This window comes from Grus americana, chromosome 2, assembly GCF_028858705.1.
Source record: "Grus americana isolate bGruAme1 chromosome 2, bGruAme1.mat, whole genome shotgun sequence".
NCBI classification, from domain to species: domain Eukaryota; kingdom Metazoa; phylum Chordata; class Aves; order Gruiformes; family Gruidae; genus Grus; species Grus americana.
This window is the reverse complement of record NC_072853.1, coordinates 14770778-14794513: the sequence shown is the minus strand read 5'-3', so window position 1 is coordinate 14794513 and position 23736 is coordinate 14770778. Positions and strand designations below refer to the sequence as shown.

Genomic DNA, 23736 nt, shown 5'->3' with positions numbered 1-23736 from the left:
TTAAAAATCTCTGTCTAATTTTGTAGATGTTGCTGATCTTCACTAGGCTTTGCTAGTTTAAGATAGACATAATACTATTTCCTGCTCTTCTCCACCCACCACATTAGGGCTGGAGTACCGTTACATTCAGAAGCCAACGTAGTTTGTGCTTGCCAAAATGCGAACATGTTATCCACCAGCAGTCCACGCAGATTTGTACCCTCAATGGGTAAAATGAGCCAAATGCTTGAGGAGGATCAGCAGGTTGTTGCATGGGCGGAGGAATGGATGTGTTAAGGCAGGTTCCCTGCATTCGGACGGCTGTTTTGGGTAAATGCCCCGTGCTTTCCCCTGGGACACAGGGACATTAGGACTGTCCCCCCACTGAGGACCTCCCTTTCCCTGTCTCCCTCTGTGTGTCCGCAAAGCTCCTTGTAGCCTGGATTGTCTTCTCTTGTGGCCTTACCTCCTTCACCTACTGCGGACATCTTCGGTGGCTGTACCTGTGCGATTCGAAGATTTAAAATCAGTCTCTGGTTGTATTCTCCCTTCATTTGCACTGAAAATCGTAAATCAGTTCAGATTCCCTGCACATCATTGCAAACTTCGGTAATCCTTTCTGTGAAGGTGCTTTGAGGTTCAAGTTTATAACTAGAGATGAAACCTACTGGATTTCCTACAGACTTGTCTGAAAATTGTTGAATAGTTTATTAGGTCCAAGGATGGTATCAGTTTTTATACTCTACAGGACTTGCCAAGTAGATCGAATGAGATAAACATGTTTTCTGTTCAACAAAACCCTCCCTGCAAATCTTAAATAAATCCAGCACAGACCTTTCGCAGCCTTTAAAAAAAATGAAGTTGTGCAGGCATCCCATTTTTATGATGTTTGCAATTCTCAGTAGGTTTTGGTCAGGCACACAGGATTGTTGGGTTTGGTGCAGTCGGGTTTAGGAGCTATAAGTCATCTCATGATGTTGACTTCAACTGAGATTTTTCATCCAAATTTCACAGTGAAAGAAGCGCAGATTTATGGTTTTAATTTCAGGAAATCATTCAGATAATTTTGAGACGGCATTCTTTGAATCACTTTCATTTTAACTCATCAGTGGTTAAGTCAAATTTATCTAGCCTTCGGTGCAGTTATTTAGATAAAACAAGGTTAAAATTTTCTTTTGAAAGGAACCTGAATTTCAGTGTTTGGATAAACACATTCTCTTAATGCAGGATAACACCAGTTTTAGCAAATAATATGTTTTGACATGAGTAGCCTCATGTTTTTTTGAAACAAGGAGAAAATGGAAGAAATAGAGGGAGTTTCCAGTTCTGGCTAATGAAAGGCCAGGATTTGCCTGATGTAAATCAGTACAGCGTTGTTGACAGCCATGGAGTTACAGCGATTTACTTCAGTTAGCGATGTAAGTCTATGGATTGCTGTTTCTGGGTTTGTTAAACTGTCAATTTGTCGTGTCTGTTTGTTCACAAGTCCAAATCCTTTGCAGTGCTATTCTGGGCACATGCAGAAGGGTGTGAAATGTCAAGCTGAGTGTTTTTCCACTTGATATTTTTCCAAATTTCCTTTGTGTGTCTCTAAAAATCTAATGATTAGCATCTCTTTTTCAAGGACATCTCTATCTGCGACTTCAATGAGCTGGTCAACTAATTATAGACTCATCAAAGAGCAATTAACACAATCCCAAGGATTTTTTATTTGGTGCCTGCAGAGCCTGGGTAACCAGTTCTGGGTAACCATGCAGCAGATGGTACAAAAAGACACGAGCTTTGGGTTTGCATTCTTTTTCTGGGTTAAAAAAGCCTGGAGAACAAGATACATTTAAAGATGGCCCCTCGGAATGCTGTCTGTATTAGAAGTGGTTAGCGTGGGACACAATGTTCCTTTGCATGCAGATGCTGGTAAATCAAAATATGAAAGAAGAATAAATCTTTGCAAGAGTTCTGGAGTCAATACCTTGTTCCCTGTGGCACGTACTCTTGCTTTTGGCGTCATCCTGGACTTCAGCTAATTTTGACTTTCTTAGTTCTTACTCAGCTCAGAGGTGCTGGCGATGATGCACCAACACCTAAGCGAGCAGTTCGTTCTGTCTGCCGCTGACATACAGCAGTGGTTGAGCAGCCATGCCTGGTTTGATCATCTGCTGCCTGGTGGTCAGATCCAGTCAGTTCAGGCTTCTGGTTAGCTGCCTTCAAAGTCAAGGGAATAAATCTTTCAGGTGAAATAACAGGGGCTGTATCCTGTCAAACTTCTTCATTGTAATTTCAAATGAAACTTCTCGCTGTGTCCTTATGGCACAGATTTTTCTGATGCCTCCCAAAGGAGGTGAAGTTATATTCCACGATCTCTGGACGTGCTGGCGGTTTAAGAAGGAGATGGCTCATGTACCGATTTACATGAAATTCAAATTTTTGATCAGAAGGGCAAAGATTAAGCACTTTCAGAATATTCCTGCTGTAGTTCAGTTGTGCCCTTAATTTCAAAATAGTTGGTGAAGGGAGGGGATTTATTAGTCTTACATGGAGGAAATAACCATGCCATTCTTGAGCTGTTGTTCTGAAAGTCTTAGCACTAGTCCTATTATTAGCCTATAATAAATAAAATAATTATGAAGAAAAATGAAATTAGTAAATAAGGAGGCTATGGTGCCCAGTCTCCCAACAAAACAAAAAAAGTGGGATTCTGTATTAAAAGGGAGCGATTCTCATTTCTTCTTTTGAACTGTCAACCTTACTTTTGCATTAACAAAATACTGAGGGGTTTTTTTGTTGTTGTTGTTTTGTTTTTTTAATACTGTGTCATTTGCATAGGTTACTTGAATGGAGAAGAATTTTATTAGCATCTTTAATCTAGGTACATACCAATTGCTGGGAGATTTAGAGACACCTCACGATGTTCCTCTGAACGCTGGTGTTACACAGAGCCAAGTGAGGCACTGAGGCTCGGAGACTCAGATGTCAAAATGTGTTCAGGTGTGTAACTCACTGATTGCAGCTGCATCACTAAGTGTTGGGTGCTAAATATTTATCAACCACCCAAACCACAAAACTACCCTTTTTTTTCTTCCTCTTGAATTTTTCTGCAGCTGTTTTAGAGCTAATGGGGAGAATTTTCAAAACCATCTAAATGACTTTGGGGCATAGTCTAACTGTAAAAATTAAGTAGGAATTTTTGAACACATTAGTCACAACCTGGTGCTTTTAGGCTAATTTTGTTTCAAAGTTGATTATACAGTAACTTTTAAAGAAGCTAAAGAACTAAAGAGGGGAAATGTGAAACTGAAACCCTTGTTTTCTTTTAGGGAAAAAAATCCCAAGAACGCATTAACTTTACACAGGGATATAAAGCCTAAATTTCTTGACTAAGCAGTTATAATTCACATCCTAAGTTTAGATTGATAGCTTGAGGAAAGATTTAGTAAGTCAGTGAAAGGTTCACATATGTTTGCTTAATATCAGTGAGATTTGCCAGAAGAGATCTGGAGTTGCTTTTCTGAAGAATCTTTTTCCCTACCAATATTTTTTTCCCTCCATACCAGGCTGATGAGTTCTGAAAACACTCTTCTGCAAGCCAGGGAAGAGGAAGGGGTCAAGTACGAACGGACCTTCGTGGCATCGGAGTTCATTGACTGGCTGATCCAGGAAGGAGAGGCCACGACACGGACTGAAGCAGAGCAGCTCGGCCGCAGACTTTTGGAGCACGGGATTATACAGCACGGTGAGAAATTTACTACCAGGTAGCAAAAGCTACACTTTTTGTAGCACTTTCTTCAGGTCAAATCATGTAGAGGGGCTCTTGTTTTCTTGGTCATAATATGTCCAAGTTCTAAATAATTTCAGATAGGAGTCTAGGTAACTTTATTTAATAAAAGGGGGGCTTTTTCAAAAGCTCGTTGTATTAGTTCTGAAAATTCTGCCTCAAATGCAGAATACTGCTAGAATTTGGGATTGTAGAATAACTACATCAGGATGTGGATGAAAATCAACGCTCCTACACTTGTGGTAATTAACTTGTAGAACTTGTTATCAGCGATATGTATAATTGAGGTAAATAGCTTTGCAAGGATCAAGTAGGGATTAGAGCCATAAATAAGCTAAATTCTCTATGTAGAATAAAAATTACAGGTTCTGTGTATTTTCCTTCTTGAGGACAGGAGTGGAGCACAATCTGATGCCAGAAAAGCAGCTTTCCCTCTTGGTCATGTTCCAGAGTCGTTCTAGTATGTTTGGGCAAGAAAGAGGGTATCACTTTCAGCTGAAGTGTTATTATATTTGTGCTGGTGGTGTAACTTCTTTGGGGCCAGAATCGAATATTTCTTCATGGTCCAGCCCAAAGTGTCTGGCAGATGCACCTTTACCAAGGAGCTCCCTCTGTTAAGGGTGGAGGAGACAAGAGTTTTCTATCCATGCTGCCCCAAGGGTGAAGAAAGGAACACTCCTGGCACTAAAACCCATTTTACATGTTGTCATCATCTCAGTTATAAACACTCTCAGTGCAAGTTTCCCTTCTGTGACCGGGCATTTTCCACCCTGAAAGCATTGCAGTGCCTCTGAGAGTGATGAAGGGGTGCCAGGAGATGACAGAACAAGCTGGCAGAAGCTGTTAGCTACGTTGCTTAATGCACAACGGGGAAAGTAATCAGATCCTGGTGATTCGAATGTTGTCACATCAACGCTAATTCTGACAGAGAACAAACAATTCACGATATTAACAGGTTGTTAATATACAAGGTGCTAGATTGACGAGGTTGCTTGTTGCTTTGTGAAAAACCTAGTTTTAAGGAATAGAGAAAAAAAGGGGGATAAGTGACCTGTACCGTTCCTTCGTGGTTGTAATCATGCTCACATTATCTTTAGCTTCCAATTACTAGGAGCTACTTCTGAATGTTTACAGTAATCAGCTTCCAGTTCTATAATTACCCCGCTGCTTCCTATGATTTATAGGGTGCCAACTGCTTGGAGCTTGACGGACAGGGAAGGTATGCAACCCCTCCTTTTCATAGTAGCAATGATTTCATTCCTATTTTTACCCAAGAATTTTCTGTGTATTATTTACATGGTAAACCTTCCTTAAAAAAAAAAAAAAAGACAGAAGTGAGATATACACTGCTATTGATGTTTTTGCAGAGGAAGTAAAGTCAGGACTTGACATTTGGTGCGAGGCTGGATTAACTTTGTTATTGAAATCTTTGCAGAGCTAAGAAAGTCAGGATGTGGCTTTTATTGCAGATCAACCTTTGTTTCAGGAACTAAGGCAAATGCTCAGCAGCGCACCTTGGCAGGGAAATAATTTTGCCCCCATCAGGCCGCGTTTCTGGGAGGATTCCTGAGCGATGCTGGCCCTGCTCACCTTTATGGATTGCCCTGGCCAGTTTTGCAGATTTTTCCCTGCGCATCCTTTTCTAGCAGTCAAGAACACATGCGATGTGCCCTGTTAGAAAGAGATTGAAACTCATGAAGTGACCGCAAACGGGGTGCTGGGAATTGGTTGATTGCTGAGGAAGTAGCCTTCTCACTCCAAGGTACCATCATCCTCCTCACTCAGCTGTTATTGGGGCAAAGGTATCTCAGTGGGGATTTCACACTGACTTGATGGGGAAGCTGGAAGTAAAATAAGACTGAATGATGTCCTTGAGATTTATCTTTATGAGAGGACATGCTTTGTGCACACTCCTAAACAGCAGATTCCATTCTCCTCTGGATTTCACTGAAACAATTTGTCTAGATTTTGTTAGGAATATTGATGAAAGTACTGGCAGAATTAACACAGAACTGGTCTGGGGTTCACCTTAGCAACTAGATACAATCTGTGCATTTTGAAGATTCATGTAATGCTGGCTTCTTCTAAGAAGAGAGCTCAAAATGAGAACTCCCAGTACAGAATTGGGGATATAAACTGTAAAATGGCAGGAACGGTATTCTCATTTCCCCCCACCCCATCTCACTGAATTCTAGGTCCAATTAAAAAAAAAAAAGAAAAAGGTATTTTTCTGTCTCTTAGTACAGTGAATTAATTTCATCATACTGTTCTCCCTTTGTTTTGTATCTCATCAGCAGTACCAAAATGTTACTTGACACTAATTGACATCCTTGTTGGCAGAACCAGCAGAAGGACTCTCAACTGTGCAGGAGTGGAGAGTAAAAGATTTTCCTACCCTAAAGGCAATCTTTTGCTAGCAGTATGGTTTGATATCCACAATATGGAACAAAATGAAGCTTTCTGTACTAGTCTTATGAAGTATTTATTGCCTTACCTAATGCAATAGAAAGTAATAGAAATAGTTGCATCAAGTTGCCAATCTCAGTAGTAATTTTCCAGCCACAACTGAATTGTGCAATTTATTTTTACTGATACTGACTTTCATTTCAATTACTCAGAGAAGCTGTAGTCTGCAGCTGAGGTACTGTATTCAAAACAGCTTCCTGTCACATTTATCTTCACTTTAATTGGTCAGACACAAACCAGGTTTCACACAGGAAACAAACACTGATGCTAATTTTAAAAAGGAAAACAGCGGTTTAAGAGGAATTGCATAAATGCTGTAAAAACATCAAATGTTGCAGTTTTAAAATAATCTTCCTGATCTCTTTGGGCATATATAACTATACATATTTCCCCTGCCATACATGAAAATGATGAAACGTGCTTAAGTGCTGAATTGCTTCCTTCCAAAATCCCACTGGCGCATGCAAATCGAAACCCACAAACCACCGGTTTTCACAAATAGGAGCCAGATGTCCTTTCCTATGGACTGGTACCCCCAGGTACTATGGAATAATAATAAAAAAAAAGCAGCAGGGTATTATGCACTGTACATTTCTTGAAGGCTTGTCTTGGCAGTGAAATTGCCAGTAGGTTTTTTTTGCATTTGCGAACACCGATGGTCTTCCCCAAAATATAGGAATAAAGATTGTACCACGAATTATAAACACAGTGATGCGCATCCAGTAAGGGCAGGGACAAAAGGTGCACCGAACACATTTCTGAGCTGTAGGAAAGCCTTTTTCTAGTACGGCCAGGTATGTAGAGCTTTGTAATATTAACAGACAAGACTTTCCTCTAGCAGACTGGATCTCTCCTAGTTCTTCTCCATATGGAAACAGTGAGACAGATTAGCTACTGTGGTCTAAATTCATGTGCAGCAAGAGAAGGAGGAAGTTCTCTGCCAGCTCTGGGGCAGATCAGACCCAAGCAAGGATGGGTTAAGGGCAGGCAGAGGGGAGCCTGAGCATCCACACACAGTCACAGCCCTTGCTCAGCCTGGAAAACAGAGCTACTGAGATGTCCAAGAAGGAAAGAGGGTATCCACACAGCCCTTCCTGGCATCATTTTTTCGTTCATACTTCCTTATGGCACTTGCTGCAGCACATACCCTGCACCTGCAGCCCCAGCAGCAGAGCACCACTGACATGACAGGGTAAGTCCTCCTGTCCTCCTCTGAGGACTTGATGGGTACAGAAGCTGGGGGAATGCAGAAACATCTGCCTGCCTTGCAGAAAGGTTTAAGGTCTGGAATCTCAAGTGGTAAATACTTTCCATTTTAAAATCTGGTTAATACTGTTAAGAGGAACCTATGCCTTCTTTGGCATCTTGCGCATCGCAAGATGAATATTTGCATTTCCTCTGTGGCAGTGACCAAACCATAGCACATTTAGAAATACTTTTCAGTATGTTGTAGAGTGTAAACACGTAGTGATTGCCCTGTACCGCAGACAGTACGGTGTGTGCCGCTTTCCCGGTGGAGCCTATGAGAAATGAGAGTCTAGGCAGAAGCGCTCACCTTCCCATGCCAGATGACATTCTCCTTTTCTGTTGCTATTTTCCAAGTTGCTGCTTACCTTGAAGTGCATGTACTTGGTGCTATTTCCTCTCTGACATCGCTCCAGCACCTTCCCCAGGCAGCAACCACAGCAGGGTTCAGCACAAGGTGGTTTGCATGGCTGCCCACTCTGCTCCAGGGAGGCTGGGATGCAGATTCCCAACCTCGGGCCAGCAGAAGAACACGTGTGATGGGTTCTGGAAAGGCCATAGACTTTGCTTTCCTGAATGAGTGAGGGGTGGAAAAATCTTTTTTGGAGATGACTGGCTAGCAGTTATCTTCCTTTTTTATCAGTGCTAGGATTTTATAATGATAGTAAATATGTGGTAAGATGTCCTAGCCATGATATGTGTCTTCTGCCCCACCCTCCATAGAATAGCTTTCAATTTTAATAAGTTTTATTGAGTTAATTGCACTTCGCCAGACCTGGTGCGTTCGAGGTAGGGACATGTTCTGCTGGCTTAGTGCAGAAGCAGGTGGTTACTACCTCTCAGGAGTTAATCTTTTATCAGCAAAACTCCACTGTGCAAACTACTTTCAGAGATGAAAACAAACATTTTGTAATGACTTAGTGAGAACAGTAAATATTGACATATGCTATCTCCCTGTCTCTGCAGAAAAGTCTTAAAATGTATATTTAATTTTCCTTGTTCTTTGCGAGGACTCTGTACTTGCAAAGAATTTATACAGCAAAATTGCCTTTAACAGGATGATCAGTGCATTTAGTTTTAAGATCAAGATGCATGATGCAGTTGAAAGTTTGTTATAATTGTGGAAGTAGATTAAGTATCTAACAAAGTATTATTTCTTTTGCTTTTGTTGAAAAACTTTCCCTCTCATCTAAAATTTCTGAAAATTGTAAAGTATGTGTTGTTACATTTACTTTAGATGTCCAATTGCTTATGATTAACTGACAATTCTTACTTTGTAAGTGAAAACTTGCTATATATGTGAAATATACACTTCTTCCTTAATTTAAGGTTTCTCTTTGGAACCCCTTTTCTTGGATATATCAACTGCAGGTAGCAATTTATAAGTGCCATTGACCCATCCCATAAATCCTTGACTTAAATGGTTATAGGTTTTCTCCTCCAAAATTAACCCATAGATTTTTCATATAATTTTTCTGGTTGATCTAACACCTGGATCACATCAGCTGCTGGATATATCCAAGCATTCATTGTGTATGCTCTATGCAAAAAATTATAAAACGCCCCATTTTTACAGATGGTGCCTTGATTTATCTCAGTAAAACACAAGCCTTCAGTTCGTCTTTGAAGTCCTGCAACACAACTTTGGTTTTGTTACAAGCCCAGTTCCCCCTGAGCCTATGCCATGCCAAGGAGCTTGGTTGTTTACTTGTGTGGCAGTTCTTCCTCGACAGTTCCCATACATAGGAACAGTAACCTCACCGATGGTAATTCAACTACTTATGCTAAATCTGAAGACCACTTTGCATATTTTTCATTATTTTGCCCTGGTAATAAAGTAGGAGAATAAGAACTTGGCATGTGACTGTATAATCTTCCAGCTTCTTATTCTGTCAGCTTCTCATTGTGCTCTTCTTGCAGTTGTCTTTATCTAAAGCAGGAATGCGTTTGGTTTTTGAAAGAGCCACGTGCTCTATGCATTACGTAAATAACATATGAAGACTTCATATTAACTACCAAATTCTATTTTTCTGACAGAGAATGGGTTTCAGTTTTTAACAGCTGCAACAGAAAAAAAGATACCCAGATGGGCCTTTTCATCTTCTGCTTCCCTTGCCACAGACTGTACTTTCCATACTTTATTTGGAAGCAAAGAAAAGCAGTTGGCTATGTTCTGTAAACTTGCTAAATTAGAGTCAATAAATCCTCATATACAAACTGAAAAGACTGCTGAAATGCATGTGATTCAACGCTGGCTTTTCGTGCTAGAGTAAGTTGCGTATGTTTGAAAATAAACTGAAAATAGATGGCAAACCTAATGGAAAGACAAAACGTATATAGAAACACTTATCTATATACCTATTTTAAGGCAGTTGAAATAAAATGTTAATGCACTGAGCAGAACATACCACTTTAATGGGATACTCTGTATTTCAGTTCCCAAGGAACTTTTGACAGTGGTCTGTCATAATCCTGATGCTTTAAAGGCAGCATAGAAGTTGTCTAGACTTTTTTTGTGCTACATGAATATGCCACAGTTCATTGAAACAGCTCAGGAGACATGGTTCTCTGATTATACCACAGCTTTTTTTCTGGACTTACTTACAGGTCCAGGTCCTACTTACTTCTGGACACACTTACTGGCTTCACCCTTAGCTAGGATGAGCTGGAACAGCTCTCTGGATTTCGTACTTCAAGGCCAGGATCTGCCTTGCAGTTTTATACGAGAGGGTCAGTGGAAATGAGAGCAGTTCAAGCTTAGATCCATTGCCCATTCAAAGCGAATTCCTTGTAATCCGAATGAGAAAACAAGACCATTTAGTGCAGCTGCAGTGCCAAGAGTTAAACATGCAAGTTGAGTACATTGGCAGGTGGGCTTATCTACACTCTACGTAGCATTTATATGTTCATAAAAGATGGAAATGCAAGTGTTGTGTTTACATGGTGCAGGGAATCCAAGATGAAGGCCCTGTGCTCGCTGGACATCTGTAGTCTCTCTTCCTTGATTTGAGGGAGCTCCAAGCAGGTGGAATTCATCAATGTGCAGAAGGAAACAAATCTGAATAGGTGCCATTATTAAAATGCATTTGCAGATGCCAGATTAGCTTTAGAAAAACAGGAAGGCTTTGAGAGGAGTGGGAAAAGCATTGTCCAATGCAGAATAAAGCATTGGTTATTCTCTGGCTGCACGTGCGTTGGTGCAAGGCAGGAGTGGAAGAGAGATGAGCAGGAGTGTCAGGGTCGTGTGGCAGCGGTGGGCAGCGTGGAGCCAGGGTGAGGATCAGCTGAGAGCCCAGCAGCCACGCTGTGTGTGTCTCAGCAGCTGGTTGGTGTTTTCCACGCTCGTGGGCTCACCCTTGCTCTGCAAAAGCCAAAGTGGACACGCACACTTCCACCGCTTCTCTGGCAAGGGACTGAGACCGAGCTGGCAAAAGGCCTGAGGCACAGAGGAGATGGGCGCAGCAAGCATTATTTTACAGCATTGATTTGTTTCCTTCCCTTTTAAACACTGGTTCTGCTTCGGAGAGGGCAGCGAGGAAGCAAAAGGCCGCGGGACTGGAGCCAGACCCTTCCCTGGGCACGCTTTGGGAGCTGGCGGGAGCAGCTCGGGCCGTCCCCTCCTTCAGATGAACCAGCAGCCCCCGTCACTCCCTGCAGCCTGCCAGCGTGCCTCTCACCCTGCATTTGTTTTTGATACGGCGTCAACTCTGGGGGGGCAATGTCCCGTTACTTCAGAGGTCAAAACTGGTGTGGTCGTCTGTGACTTGCTATGTGAAGGCACAGACCGTTGCGGCCAGTAATAGCAAAGGTCCAAAATGATCTCCTGCAGCTTCAAACTGGGTTTCACATCGTTTTAATAGAGGAAACTACCGCGGTAAAAAGATGCAGTATAGTTGCGAATAGACTGGGGCCGCTGCCTCGTGTGGCAAAAGGCTCGGGAATGTGCTGTGCACCTCTGGAAAGCGTCCAGTGCTGCCTCTGTCTGTAAGTGGGGAAAGACATCAGCGCTGCGAACTCCATATACTCTGCTAATGCTTTTATAACCTCTTCCTCTTAGTGCCAGCACCAGCGCACGCTCGCACAAACAAACAAGCGTGCACTTCAGCGTGTCCTCCGCTCTCTTGAGAAAAGCTTCTCATCCGGCTCCTCGGGGAGGTTTGATCTCTTTCCCCTCGACACGGAGCAGCCGTTCCCCAGCCCCAGCCGCGGGCTTGCTTGGTGACAGCGTCGTGTTTCTGGGGATGTGCGGAGCAGCTGGAGTGCATCGCTGCCTGGGGCCTGCTGGGAACCGCGGCTTTCGGCTGGTAGAAAGCATTCATCACCGCGGTGGAGACGTACCCAGATTATCAGCGCTAAAAATCATGGGGAATTGAAGTGGTGGGAAGGATTTAGGGGAAAAGCCAGTTATGAAAATGGCCTGATTTTTAAGGCATGAGTCACGCCATTTATTAAAATAGGCTTTTGTACTTTCTAAAGCCTCCTCAGCTCTATGAAATCAATGTAAAGCTAATGTTTCTATCTCTGCTGTGCATCAGCCTCCTTGCAAAAGAAGGAAAGGAAAGGAAAGGAAAGGAAAGGAAAGGAAAGGAAAGGAAAGGAAAGGAAAGGAAAGGAAAGGAAAGGAAAGGAAAGGAAAGGAAAGGAGAAGGAAAGGAAAGGAAAGGAAAGGAAAGAAAAAAGAAAAGAGAAAAGAAAAGAGAAAAGAAAAGAAAAGAAAAGAAAAGAAAAGAAAAGAAAAGAAAAGAAAAGAAAAGAAAAGAGAAGAAAAAAGAAAAGAAAAGAAAAGAAAAGAAAAGAAAAGAAAAGAAAAGAAAAGAAAAGAAAAGAAAAGAAAAAAAAAAAAGAAAAAAGAAAAAAAAGAAAAGAAAAAAAGAAAAAAGAAAAAAAGAAAAGAAAAGAAAAGAAAAAGAAAAGAAAAGAAAAGAAGAGAAAAGAGAAAAGAGAAAAGAGAAAAGGCTGGCTGAGCCCCGTGCAGGTCCCCAGGTTTTGTCTCAGAATCAGAAGCTGAAGGAAGATTTGCGTGGATGTTGAAATTTATATTTTATGCATCTGGACAGAAACTGTGAAGCAACCAGGCACAAGAAGCACCAAAGCTGCAACGTTAGGTGCTCCCGATCAAATAATTTCCAAAATAAATAGTCTGATTTTTCTCTTCTTAACAGTAATATAAATGGGGAATGACCAGCTAAAATCCTTGCCGATGAAGTTTGCAAACTCTATGGATAGATGACACAGTAAACAAACAGTTGAACTCCACTAATTAAATGGTCATTACCCCAGAAGAGGTGTGTTTTCCTATAACTAGTGGTATAACTAGAAGGCGATACCTCTAGGAAATGAGAACACAGGCTCCGCTCCTCGGCGTGAAGTAACGCTGCGCAGAGAAGGGAGGATGTACAGGGCACAAATTGTTCCCAGCTTACGCTTTTCCTGCAGTACAGTTGTAGTGACTGCTACTGTGAGCCTGAGATGTACAAAAAGGGCAACAGCAAGTGAGAGAAGGGGAGGGAGGTTGTAACCGTGAGCATCCAGTTCTGAGAGCCGGATTTTAGGAAGGATAAAGAAAGTCTGAAGAGGATTCGAGGAGGGTTAAAAAAAAGTCAGGATTTAAGGGGTGTTATTTATTCAGCTGATCAAAGATATGTTTGAGAGTTGGCTTCATCACTTCACAGACTTCTTTTACAAAGATTTCTGACCAGATTTTATGTAACTTTCTGATGAAGAGGTGACAAAGTCCAGGGATTAGCTGCTAAAGTTAAACACACTCAGCTTTCAGTTAAATCTTTATTGCCTGGCGGGGTGAGTAACGGAAGGCTGGAACAGCTCGTAAGGGGAAGAGTAAAGTGGTCATTATGGGCTGCTTTAAAGGAAGATTAAACTGTGGTTACGTAAGATTAAGAGACAGTTTTTTAATTCTGTTTCTGGGAGAAATTTTGTGGCCTGTGTTTGTGGGAGATTAGACCGGTGGGTTGTGACCGTACCTCCAAAGTTTGACATCGGTGACTATGAATTAATGTCGGTGCCTTTCCTTCCAGGACCAGAAATTCTCTTAATTCACTTTTGTGATTTTAGAAGTTGCCAGTCACCATCTATTTTCTTTACTCTCATTGGTACAGTTTCTTTCATAAGGTGCACATTGTAACCTGAACATGTTGCCGCATGAGCACCGGTGAATTAAATTGGAACGAGAAACCCATGAAGTCACCGCACCTTGCTCTTTACATCCCTCACGTACAAATACAGGTCCTGATACTCGTCAGCCATGGCCTGACTATCTAAGACAAACTGAAATGGGTGCCAGTTTGCTTTTCTATGCTGCATTATGAAGCGCGGTGAGCTAATTCAGGAGTAGGTAAGTCAGTCCCTATCTGGAGGCGGCAATTTCTACGAGAGGGACAAATACCTGGAGCCAGAGCTTTGCCAGCTGCCACGAGTTTATCTGCTGCTGCCTCTGAGTCAACACTCCACCTTAGTTCGAGATAACAACCTCTAAATTACCTTCAAAGAAATCCCTCCCGAGCAAGTCTGTGCAGTCCTCCCAGCACTCTGCAATCAGTTTGGAAAAGTTTTTCACTCCCACTTTTCTCTGCTGACTGCAGCAGGACACGGACTGTTAAAGCAGCCGCGCTGAGCACCCACGCCTGCGCTGGCACCTCTCACCCGGCATGTTCCAAGCGTAACAAAAACAACCTTCTGCCCGTGCTCCGCATCTGGCATTCACATACTGTGATTTATCAAGGGCGAGGGCACGTGTAGCTCCTCCTGGTTAATGCTGGAAGTCAGCCACTGCACCTGAGGAGAGCTCCCCAACCTCTGCCTTCTGATCCGTGATGTGTAAAACCCTTTTTTCCACACCATTCCGGATGCGCTCACCCTTAGGCAGAGTCCCTGTATGGAAATTTTATCCCAAATCATGCGTATGTCAGAAAGTTGATGATTAAAAAAAAATAAAAGCCCCATGGGGCACACCAGTAATTTCGGTGAGATATTTGATGTTGTATGTACAAGGAGGCAGTTGGAGCTAACTACTACTATTTATTTTTTTAGCTTCTCCTTAAATGCACGTAAATATTACCTTTTAGTTGAGGAATATGCAAAAAGGATACATGGTGCTACAAATAAGTTATTTGCTCAAACTGAGGATGCACGCTGTTATTCTAACACTCACATGAAATGTGAACTCTCAGTAGAAATGAGAAATTAAACTATGAAAATCAATGAGCACTCCAGTTTCTGTACTAATACTACTTGTCATAAACATTCTGGCTACAAACCTTTGATGTGTAAATCATATACAAATATTTTACAACATACAGCCATTGGTCTTACCTTTTCCAGTTGTATTCATTTATTGTATAAAAATTCACCCTTCCATGCACTAAAATAGTTCCAGCAGGGATGAACTACCTCAATGTAAGACCTAAGCTTCGCTATTTTAAGTATATAATGTTACAAGATTTCAGTCAAAACAAGTATTGTTATTCTAAAATACGCTCTGTATCTTGGCATAAAAAAGTTTATATTATGTAGTTTCATGGTCAATGATTATTCCAGAATTTCAGAGTGCTTTGCAATGTCTGCAACGCGGCTGTTTGTTGATCTCTGATTATCATAATTTCTGCAGACTGGCAGAGCACTTCAGTTAATGACACAAACAGAACAGAGTAGTTTTACTTAAGAACTGTAGTGCCATAATATTTAACTTGAATCAGAAACCATACTGATATTTCTTATTTTGTAAACGGTTGGCAACAGTAATTCTGCTTCCGAGTGAGTATTTGTGGGGCCCTCTCTCACTCCACGTTATGAATCCCAGTAGCGTGCTGAATAAGCAGAGCTCGTCTTTTTAAGTTTCAGGGAACTCTTTCAGATGTCATAAAAAATAATAAAGGAAGGTTTTTGTATTTACGTCAGGTTATTCTAACAATGTCATAGGATATTGCTAGATATCGCTGCTTTTACTTAATGTGTCAGTGGTCTGAAAATGAAACTAGTAGCTGTGAACACCTACGTATTAATTCTGCCTCTAATAGCAAATCCTTTTGTGGATGTAGGCAAGTCTCCAAATCTCTCCTCCTCTATTTCCGTTCTTCAAAACCAGTGATCGTTAGGAAGTGTTGTTTAATAGGATTGCGTACTATATGTGTCCAAAATGCTGAGCACAGCAGCAGGTCAGAACACAGTAATGAATTGCTCGCAATGCTAAATTTGACTTAGCAAAGCCATTTTGCTCATGGAGGATGTATACGGCTGGTATGAGGAAAGAAGAGGTTCAACACCAAAGTGAAGCAGAGAGAAGCCAAGTGGCACTGGCTCTTCTGAAACTCTTCAGCAGAACTGGGCAATCGAGGTAACAGGCATCTTTTGTGGAGATGGCACTTGAAACATCACAGTTTGGCTGACTGGCATGATCTTTCTGCTTTATTCATGAAAAAAGGTCGTGTTTCAAAACTCTACCTTCTTCCAAAACTCTAAGAAATGCCCTCCAGCCTGGGCCACACTGTGGGACGCTGGAGCAGATGGTCTGCCTGGCAGCTCGGGCACAAGCACGTGCAGTTCAGAGAGCTCCTGTGTCCTGCTTATTCCTTGTGTCCCAAAGGCAAAAGTCCGCTTGTACAGTCAGTGTCCCCTCTCTGACAGTGGCACAGGCAAGCAAGAGACAGGCTTCTTTGCAAGGTGGACTTACAGTCTGACCCATATGGCGGTTTCTCTATCCATACAGAGGGCTGTGCCCTGAGGACCATGGCTAGGACCATTGTCTCTTTATTGTCTAGATCATGATAACTTACTTGACATCCCTGGCATGAATATTCTCTGTGAGACCACCAGCTGCTGCAGAAGGTGACTGAGCTTTTTCCCCTTTGAAGTTATTCCTTCAACTCACGCATCAAATGACATCCTGGAAGTTCATGTCTAAATACTGCCTTTTTCGCAAGGCTATCATGTACGTGGTGTACTTCTGTGGGGCTCATGGAGAGCAGTCTGAGATACACAGAGGCGTTACGAAGGGATGAGAGCTAGAAAGAGTGTGTTGGGGATGAGGACAAAGGCAGAGGGGGCCAGCATGGCTCCAGGCTCCGGATCTGCTGCGACGCCTTGGGCTCTGCTGCTTTTGCACCTCATGTGCCGGGCAGAGCCAAGAGCAAGGCAAAACTTCCGTGTCTGTGGTAGGAGGCTGAGGCCAAATGAAGTGTAAGACTTGGCTGATGTCTGAGTGCATATCTATGTTGTTGTTTACACTTCACATATAAATATGTATAACCCACCAGTTCTTATGATTCAGTATTGGAAGAAATGCAGTTTATAAACTAGGTAAATCCAGAATTCAGATCCTTCATGGAAAAGGTCAACTGTGGGAAATTATTTCTGTGGAGTGTGATCGCAGGAACTAGATGAAGACAGAGAAAACGCCGCCAAAACATCTACTGCAGCAATTTAAGATCCTGCAGTACTAACGCAGGGAGTTCCTGCGATCAAGCCCTGAAGGAGACAGAGCAGTTTTGGGACCTGGCACAGAGCTCCGTCCAACTGCTGGACTTTTCATCGCTATTAAGATGCAGCATCAGCGGCAGCGAACACGCAGATGTTACAGCGATGCTGCAGTCTGCGGGTTGGCTCGGCGCTCTTGCTCTCACACCGGCAACCTGGGATTTGCTCTCAGTGTCAAAACAGGTTGTAATTAAGACTTCTGTTCATTATGTAAGAAATGTTTTTTTGGCCAGGTGCCTGTTCCCAAACCTTGCGTATCCGTGCGAAGGGGAGGAAGTGGCCTGCAGGAAGTGTCTGGGACATGGTGTCTGTGGTGAACAAGACAGAGGAAATACACAGGTCTCGTAGCTCGGAACGAGGTAGTCAGTCAGAGCTCCCAGGGGCTGCCCTAGACTGATGAATGTACAAAAAAATCCATGTAAGGAGCTGAGTCTGGTTTGTAGTGACCGGCAGCACCAAACGGCATCCAGAGGGAGCGTGCCTGGAGATGGACCATTATCCAACCTGTCACGGAAAGATAAAGTACTTCCATTTCCACTTGACAAAAAGAAGTGCTTGCCATTAATCAAGGTAGTGTAAAAGCTTCCTCTCAGCAATGGCCACAGAAGTTTCTACTTTGTTATCGACGCTATAAAAGCCTGTATATTGAAGCTACCTGCATGAAGCTGACCACCTTCCTCCTTTTTCTGAGTCTGCAGGGGGGAGCTCTGGGTTTTGCTTCCTTGCACCGAGGCGGGCAGTGCACACATTGCAGATAGGTATGCTCTCATTTCAGTCCTACCAGGCATGGACTTTCTATCCACTTCTTTTCCCAGTGTCCAACAAGCACCATTTTATGGACAGCAGCTTGCTCTACCAGTGCAGAATGAATTTCCGCCGGCGGCGACGATTAATGGAGCTCCTCACTGAGAAATCTCGCTTGATGCCAGAAAGCCACGACAGCCCGTTTTGCCTGCGCAAGCAGAACCATGACAACAGAAAACACACCAGTTTTCTCTCAGGTGACTCATCAACTATACTGCTGTCTGTAGGGCGACTCCATGGGATGTTAAACAATCCTTTTCAGACAAGGGGTTGTAGTGGTTATCTGAAAAAAGCAGGGCAGGGTATCATGTGTCCCTGCTCATAGAGATTGTCCATTCACTCAATTTATCAAATTTTTAGCTCCTGTATCAATAGCATGTCAGATGCTGATCAAAAATCAGTGTCCATGAACAAACAGAACGGGTTAAAAAGCCCCCAAGCCCAAAGTAACTAGTCATATATTTTATGTGGAGTTTTCAAGAAGAGTAAGAGTGAGGGGAAGAGGTCCTGCAGCATTTGCTGTACAGCAATATCGAGCGAGAACCAAAAGCATAAATAGGAAGTAGTAGGAAAAATGGAAAAAAATTATTTCCCTATATGGAAATGCCTAATAGAAGACACTGCCATGGGAGCAGTTCAACTGTCATGTTCGCTGCAATATATATGAGTATATCATAGTCATGCAATGACACTTCTAACCATGGAAAACACACTAACCCCTTGCCTGTGTTGTCAGCGAAAGCATGGCTTATTGCTCTTGTTTTAAAGAAACCAAGGAAATGGGCTCAATAATTGATACCGGTTCCCTTTCTGTATTTTCTCTCCGTTTGTAGTGAGTCCCACCAAGGAGATAAAGATCGTGTCGGCAGTACGGAGGAGCAGCATGAGTAGCTGTGGCAGCAGCGGGTACTTCAGCAGTAGCCCAACGCTCAGCAGCAGCCCCCCTGTGCTCTGCAACCCCAAATCTGGTGAGCACCAGGGTCACTGATGACGCACAGGAGCCAGGGCACAGACATCTGTTTGGGGAGAAGGAGACGTGAAGAATGCCTAGCATCGCGTCTAAGTTCATCTTTTCAAGGATACATTAAAAATTCACAGCATCACAGGTTTTGTAGGCCAGAGGGGACTATTATCATCTCCTTAGCCTGAAGTCCTGCTGAACACAAGCCAGGCGTCTGCCTCCAATAATCTCTGCATCAAGCCCATAATTGTGGTTTGAGCTGCAGTTTATCTCTTAGGAGGACATGCAGTCAGGGACCACGATTTGCCTCTTCATTGCCAAGCTCTGAACCGATTCAAATCTCCTCCTAGAGACATTCCTTCAGCGCAAGTCAGGGGAGAGTTTAACTATCCAGTGGCCGCTTCAGTTGCTATGAAATAACACAGCTCAGAAAACAGCAGCCTCTAAAAAAAGAGGCGGCATTGTTTCAGCCTGTCAGGGACCATTTCAACATTTTTGTTTGTTTAGGTCTTACACCGGTCTGTTTAGGAAGGTAAAAGTAGGGTTGAAGCTTATTTTCCTTTTGAAAGGATTTCCTATCCCACGCTGCAAGGTTAAACACACCCATTCTTCCACGGCTCACTTAAAATTGTTTCTTACTGTACATCTGGGAAGGGGAAAACAGACCAGGATAGGTATTGTTTCAGCCTCTCTGTTTCCCTCAGAAACGGCCCTGAATTTCAGAGCAGAGTCCCCGCTGCCCTTTCTGCTTCTTATTATTTGAATTTTAGCGGGTCTCTGCTGATGGTCTGGGGAGTGTTGTGCAGCAGGGGAAGGCTTCGGTGGATCTGTGTAAGCTTTGCTTTCAAAGGGATGCTGGCATTTGAAGTGATTTCTAGGGAGTGCCTCAAGCACTGTATGAATCCTCATCAAAACATGGAGAATTTACTCCGGAGATGAGCAAGCTAAAGCGCATTTCAGTCCTGATGTGCAGAGCGGCCATCAGAAAGAGAGGTGTAGTTACGGGGATATTTTCTTTCTCTCTCCTTTTGGCACATTTCCTTCCTTCTCCTTAGGCTCTGCTGGGAATTCAGTATGAGGCTTTAAATTAAAATAATTGGAAGGACTCAGCAGGACTGCATGCCCAGAAGCCATAACACCAGACCTGCTGTCCAGCTTGGGGGTCGTGGCATCCTTGGAGTACATTGCTGTTGGGTATTGGGCACCACCTTCCGATGTGTTTACCCCTACATGTTACAGGTTTGCCTCTATATGAAGAGGGCCACAGTATCATGTTTTGGCAAACTATCTCTCAGGTATAGTTCCCAGAAACGCTGACAGGTTTTGTATGAGGAGCTCTTTGGCCCCAGTACATCATTAATTACATCCTGGAAAATATTCCAGGACAGATAAAACAGCATTCTTGCGCTATCCATAAATGTGTGTGTTATCTGAAGTATGCCAACTATTCCGTTCATTTATGGTTCTGATTATATATGAAGTGTCAAACCATGAGTAGTGAGAACAAGTTTATTTTAATGCAGCTGATTACTGGAAGAAAAAGTATAGGCTGATGTTGCCCTTGCATAAATTCTTTTTTTTTTAAAAGAAATTCTCCCTTAGGACCAGTTTTCAAACTCTGAATAGCTTTAACAGACTCATATTTGAAAGAAGACAGCAATGGGCTTATAAACAGACTTATTTTTAAGAATTACACAATTACCAGCAACGTAGGGTAATTTCTCCCATAGCACAGGTACAGATCCACACGTCATCTCGCTTAGGTTAACATAAGGCCATCAGATGTAAATGTTACAGAGGAATTCTTAATCCTTTGCTGGACTATAAAGTGATTTTTTTCACAAATAGTTTCCTGCTATCCAGACCCAGAGCATGTTGCCGAACTGCGTGCTAATAAACACGAGGCAGAGGTATATTTATTGTCAGATGAGTTCTCTTGCAGGCAAACACTTAAAAAAACCCCAGGTCATGACTTGACCGGTCATGTAGAAAAACAATCATCAAACAAAAAAAATAATTCTGGAGGTACAATGAAGGGAGGCACGCAAGGGAGTCCCGCATGGGTGATTGTCCCTGATTCTGACTCGTTGAAGGAGCTTACTCACTCAGGTTTTTTATCTTGACCAGGCATGCTCTGCAAAGTGTAATGCTGGCTAAACGACAGTTTGACAAAATCCATGGGAAAGTAAAAAAAAATACTTATTGGTTTATATGCTAGAATTCTCCCTGATCCCATGAATGTCATTAAGAAACTCATGAACGTCTTCGAATACCATCTGTGGGAAATTTTGTCTTCCACCTGTGACTGAAAAGGCAGACAACATCAAAATTATTTATCACTAAAAGAAAAGCTGCCGTAATTTTAGAAGTGAAGCAGGCAAATACAGTGAACAACATATATCTTTCCCTTGTCCTCCATCTTGTGAAGCATTTCTAGGCAGATAAAAAATGGTACACAGAACAGTAACAATTTGATTTGGCAGAACTTTGCATTTACTTTGTTCAGAGGAAAATTATCCCAATGCATTGCAAGGCCATGGAGAATCACCTGCAGAAACTCACTGGTATTTCCTTTCATGTGAAATCCCAGCCAGCTACAGGTTACGTAGGCTGTCCCTGGATAGGATGGAGTTAGATGTCTGTGCCTACAATTGCAGAAATGTCTTTGTTGGGGATAATCCCTGACTCAAGTAGAGTTTTATTATTACTTAATTCTGTGATTCCAGCCTGACTCAGATGAAATAGCAGAGAGCACTCAACATGCACAGAGCGAGCCGGGAAGAAAAGCTGCTCCATGTCAGGAAGGTCGGTCACTTGTTTCAACACTGGACATGGGAACAGCCATTTCTGATGTTTCTGATAGCGGTTAGTGGATTGCAGACAACAAAGTCTGTTTGCTAAATGCCCCGATTTTCCAAAGATATCATCATGTGCAGTCAGTTATTCCGCAGGCTTTTCCTTGGCTCTTTTACTACTTTCAAGCAAGTCTGCAAGAACTGAAAGAGTGTATGGGAAGTGGGACCAAAAAGATGTTGTATACCAATGCTGTATCTTATTTATTAGGAGAAACTCCAGAGGAATTTTTATATTGAATATTCATTTATGTACCTCCACAGTATTAAAGAGACCCGTGACTGCTGATGAGCTTTTGATGCCTGGAGCCCCATACGTAAGAAAAACTTTTACGGTATGTCTCCAGTATTTTTCTTTATTTTCTGCATGTTGTATGCATAAGGTAATCCAAACAGACATTTTCTGATGGGATAATTAGGGCTGATTTGCATTTGCTAAGGTTTGTACTTTAAAATCCCAAACTCCGTTATCAGTACTTCCACACATTTCAGGTCTGATTCTGCACTTGTTTATCCTGTCTTTATGCCAATGTAGTACTGCTGACTTAAATGGAGTGTAAAATTACATAAAGCCAGTAACATTTGTATTACAGAAACTCATCTAGACTTTGTGCTTCTGGTAATACGTGCACTGCAGGAGTGGATTACCTACCCAAACTGAAGTTTTCTACTTAGGACTATCTAGACTATGATGGGACAAAATTTTGGTTCATAATCACTATTAGAGACAGCCTGTCTGTAAAGACCTTTTTTAACCTAGTCATTGGAAGCATTGCTTCTTACAGCCTCCTAGTTCAACAAAAAGAGTTCATTAAAAGCAAGAGGAGTCATTTGGAGAGAACCTTTCCCATGAGCCATCCAGCAGCCTCTACACAACGTCCTTTACCATGTGTTGGAAGTATAGAGACGTTGAAATTATGCCTTGAACCATGTAGATGTTATCTGCTTGAATTTCACCAAGCTGCTTGAAGGTGATTACATCCTGGTTCTCTGTTTCCAGATCGTCGGCGACGCGGTGGGCTGGGGCTTTGTGGTGCGGGGGAGCAAGCCCTGCCACATCCAGGCCGTGGACCCCAGCGGGCCGGCAGCCGCGGCTGGGATGAAGGTGGGTTTTCAGTTTGGGACAATTTGCAGAGGTGTTTGTGCTGCTCATGAAGGTCTTGGGCTGCCCGTGCTTGGGGAGGGAGAGGTGCTTCTGTCTCCAGGATTGAGTATCTTTGTCTCAGTTTCAGGCATTTGTGCCCAGTGAGTTCTGCTGCCTCTCACCCCCGTCCTCCGTCTTTTCTTCTGTCCTTGAGATTCTTCAAGTCCCTTTTCCGCATGAAACTCATTTATCCTTTCCAAGTTGCTTTCTTGATCCTTTCCCTTCTTTGGTCGTTGTTGGGTTTTTGGGGTATTTTTGTTTGTTTGGGGTTTGGTTTTTGGCTGCTTTTGGTGGTGGTGATGTTTTGGGGTTTTGGTTTTTGGTTTTTTTTTTTTTTTTTGTATTTTCACCTTTTTCCAACTCTGTACAATTTTAGCTTCCCTCTTTGCAATTTATGTGGCTGCGGGTACACAGCTTCTGGACTTTGCCTATATAGGAAGAGGCAAAGGGCAAAGTCAGACACCTATTGCAAGCGAAGCTAGCATAACCCGTTGTTCACTGTAAGGCAGCTAAGATTCAAAACATTTTGGAAAGAGAAATGTATGATACTTTCATATGTCATAAAGAGTTGAAACAGTTTCATACACGATTTAAGAATAAATAAATACAAATTCCACATGAAGGCTTTTGTACTGCTAATGCAGAGCCTATGGACTTACCTGCAGGTTTGGATCACATCCTGCATATATCTGGGAATTAATCATGTCTTGTACTGTGGGGAAAATAAAAGCAAAGCATTATGCCAATTACAGATAAAAGCAAGAAAGAGAAACTAGCTGCTACACCTACTCCAATGTCCAGGCTGGGCCAGACACAAAGATTAAATTATCAGTTTATGTCATGTTTTATTGTACAGTAACAACACAGATGAAGGTTTCAGCTGTATTCCACATGCAGCCCAGTTTGCCACAAATTTTGTCCTGCCTTCTGACTCGTCTCCCTTTCCCATCACACTCAGCCAGCTGTCTCTCACCCATACGTTCACACCCACCAAGCTAGAGGCAGCGTGTGCTGCCACGACTCC

The 23736-nt window shown here is 42.6% G+C and overlaps 1 protein-coding gene across 4 annotated transcripts in view; it reads left to right on the top strand.

The window, feature by feature from the left end:
• DEPTOR (DEP domain containing MTOR interacting protein) overlaps positions 1 to 23736 on the top strand; it is a 76445-nt gene that overhangs the window by 33425 nt on the left and 19284 nt on the right. For 3 of the 4 annotated variants that reach the window (XM_054816129.1, XM_054816128.1, XM_054816130.1), the window contains 5 exons: positions 3531 to 3709; positions 17767 to 17952; positions 18589 to 18723; positions 21833 to 21903; positions 22569 to 22673. In XM_054816129.1, coding sequence (XP_054672104.1) covers positions 3531 to 3709; positions 17767 to 17952; positions 18589 to 18723; positions 21833 to 21903; positions 22569 to 22673 — 676 coding nt within the window. The remainder of the gene's footprint in view (positions 1 to 3530; positions 3710 to 17766; positions 17953 to 18588; positions 18724 to 21832; positions 21904 to 22568; positions 22674 to 23736) is intronic. The other variant, XM_054816131.1, reaches the window with a different exon arrangement.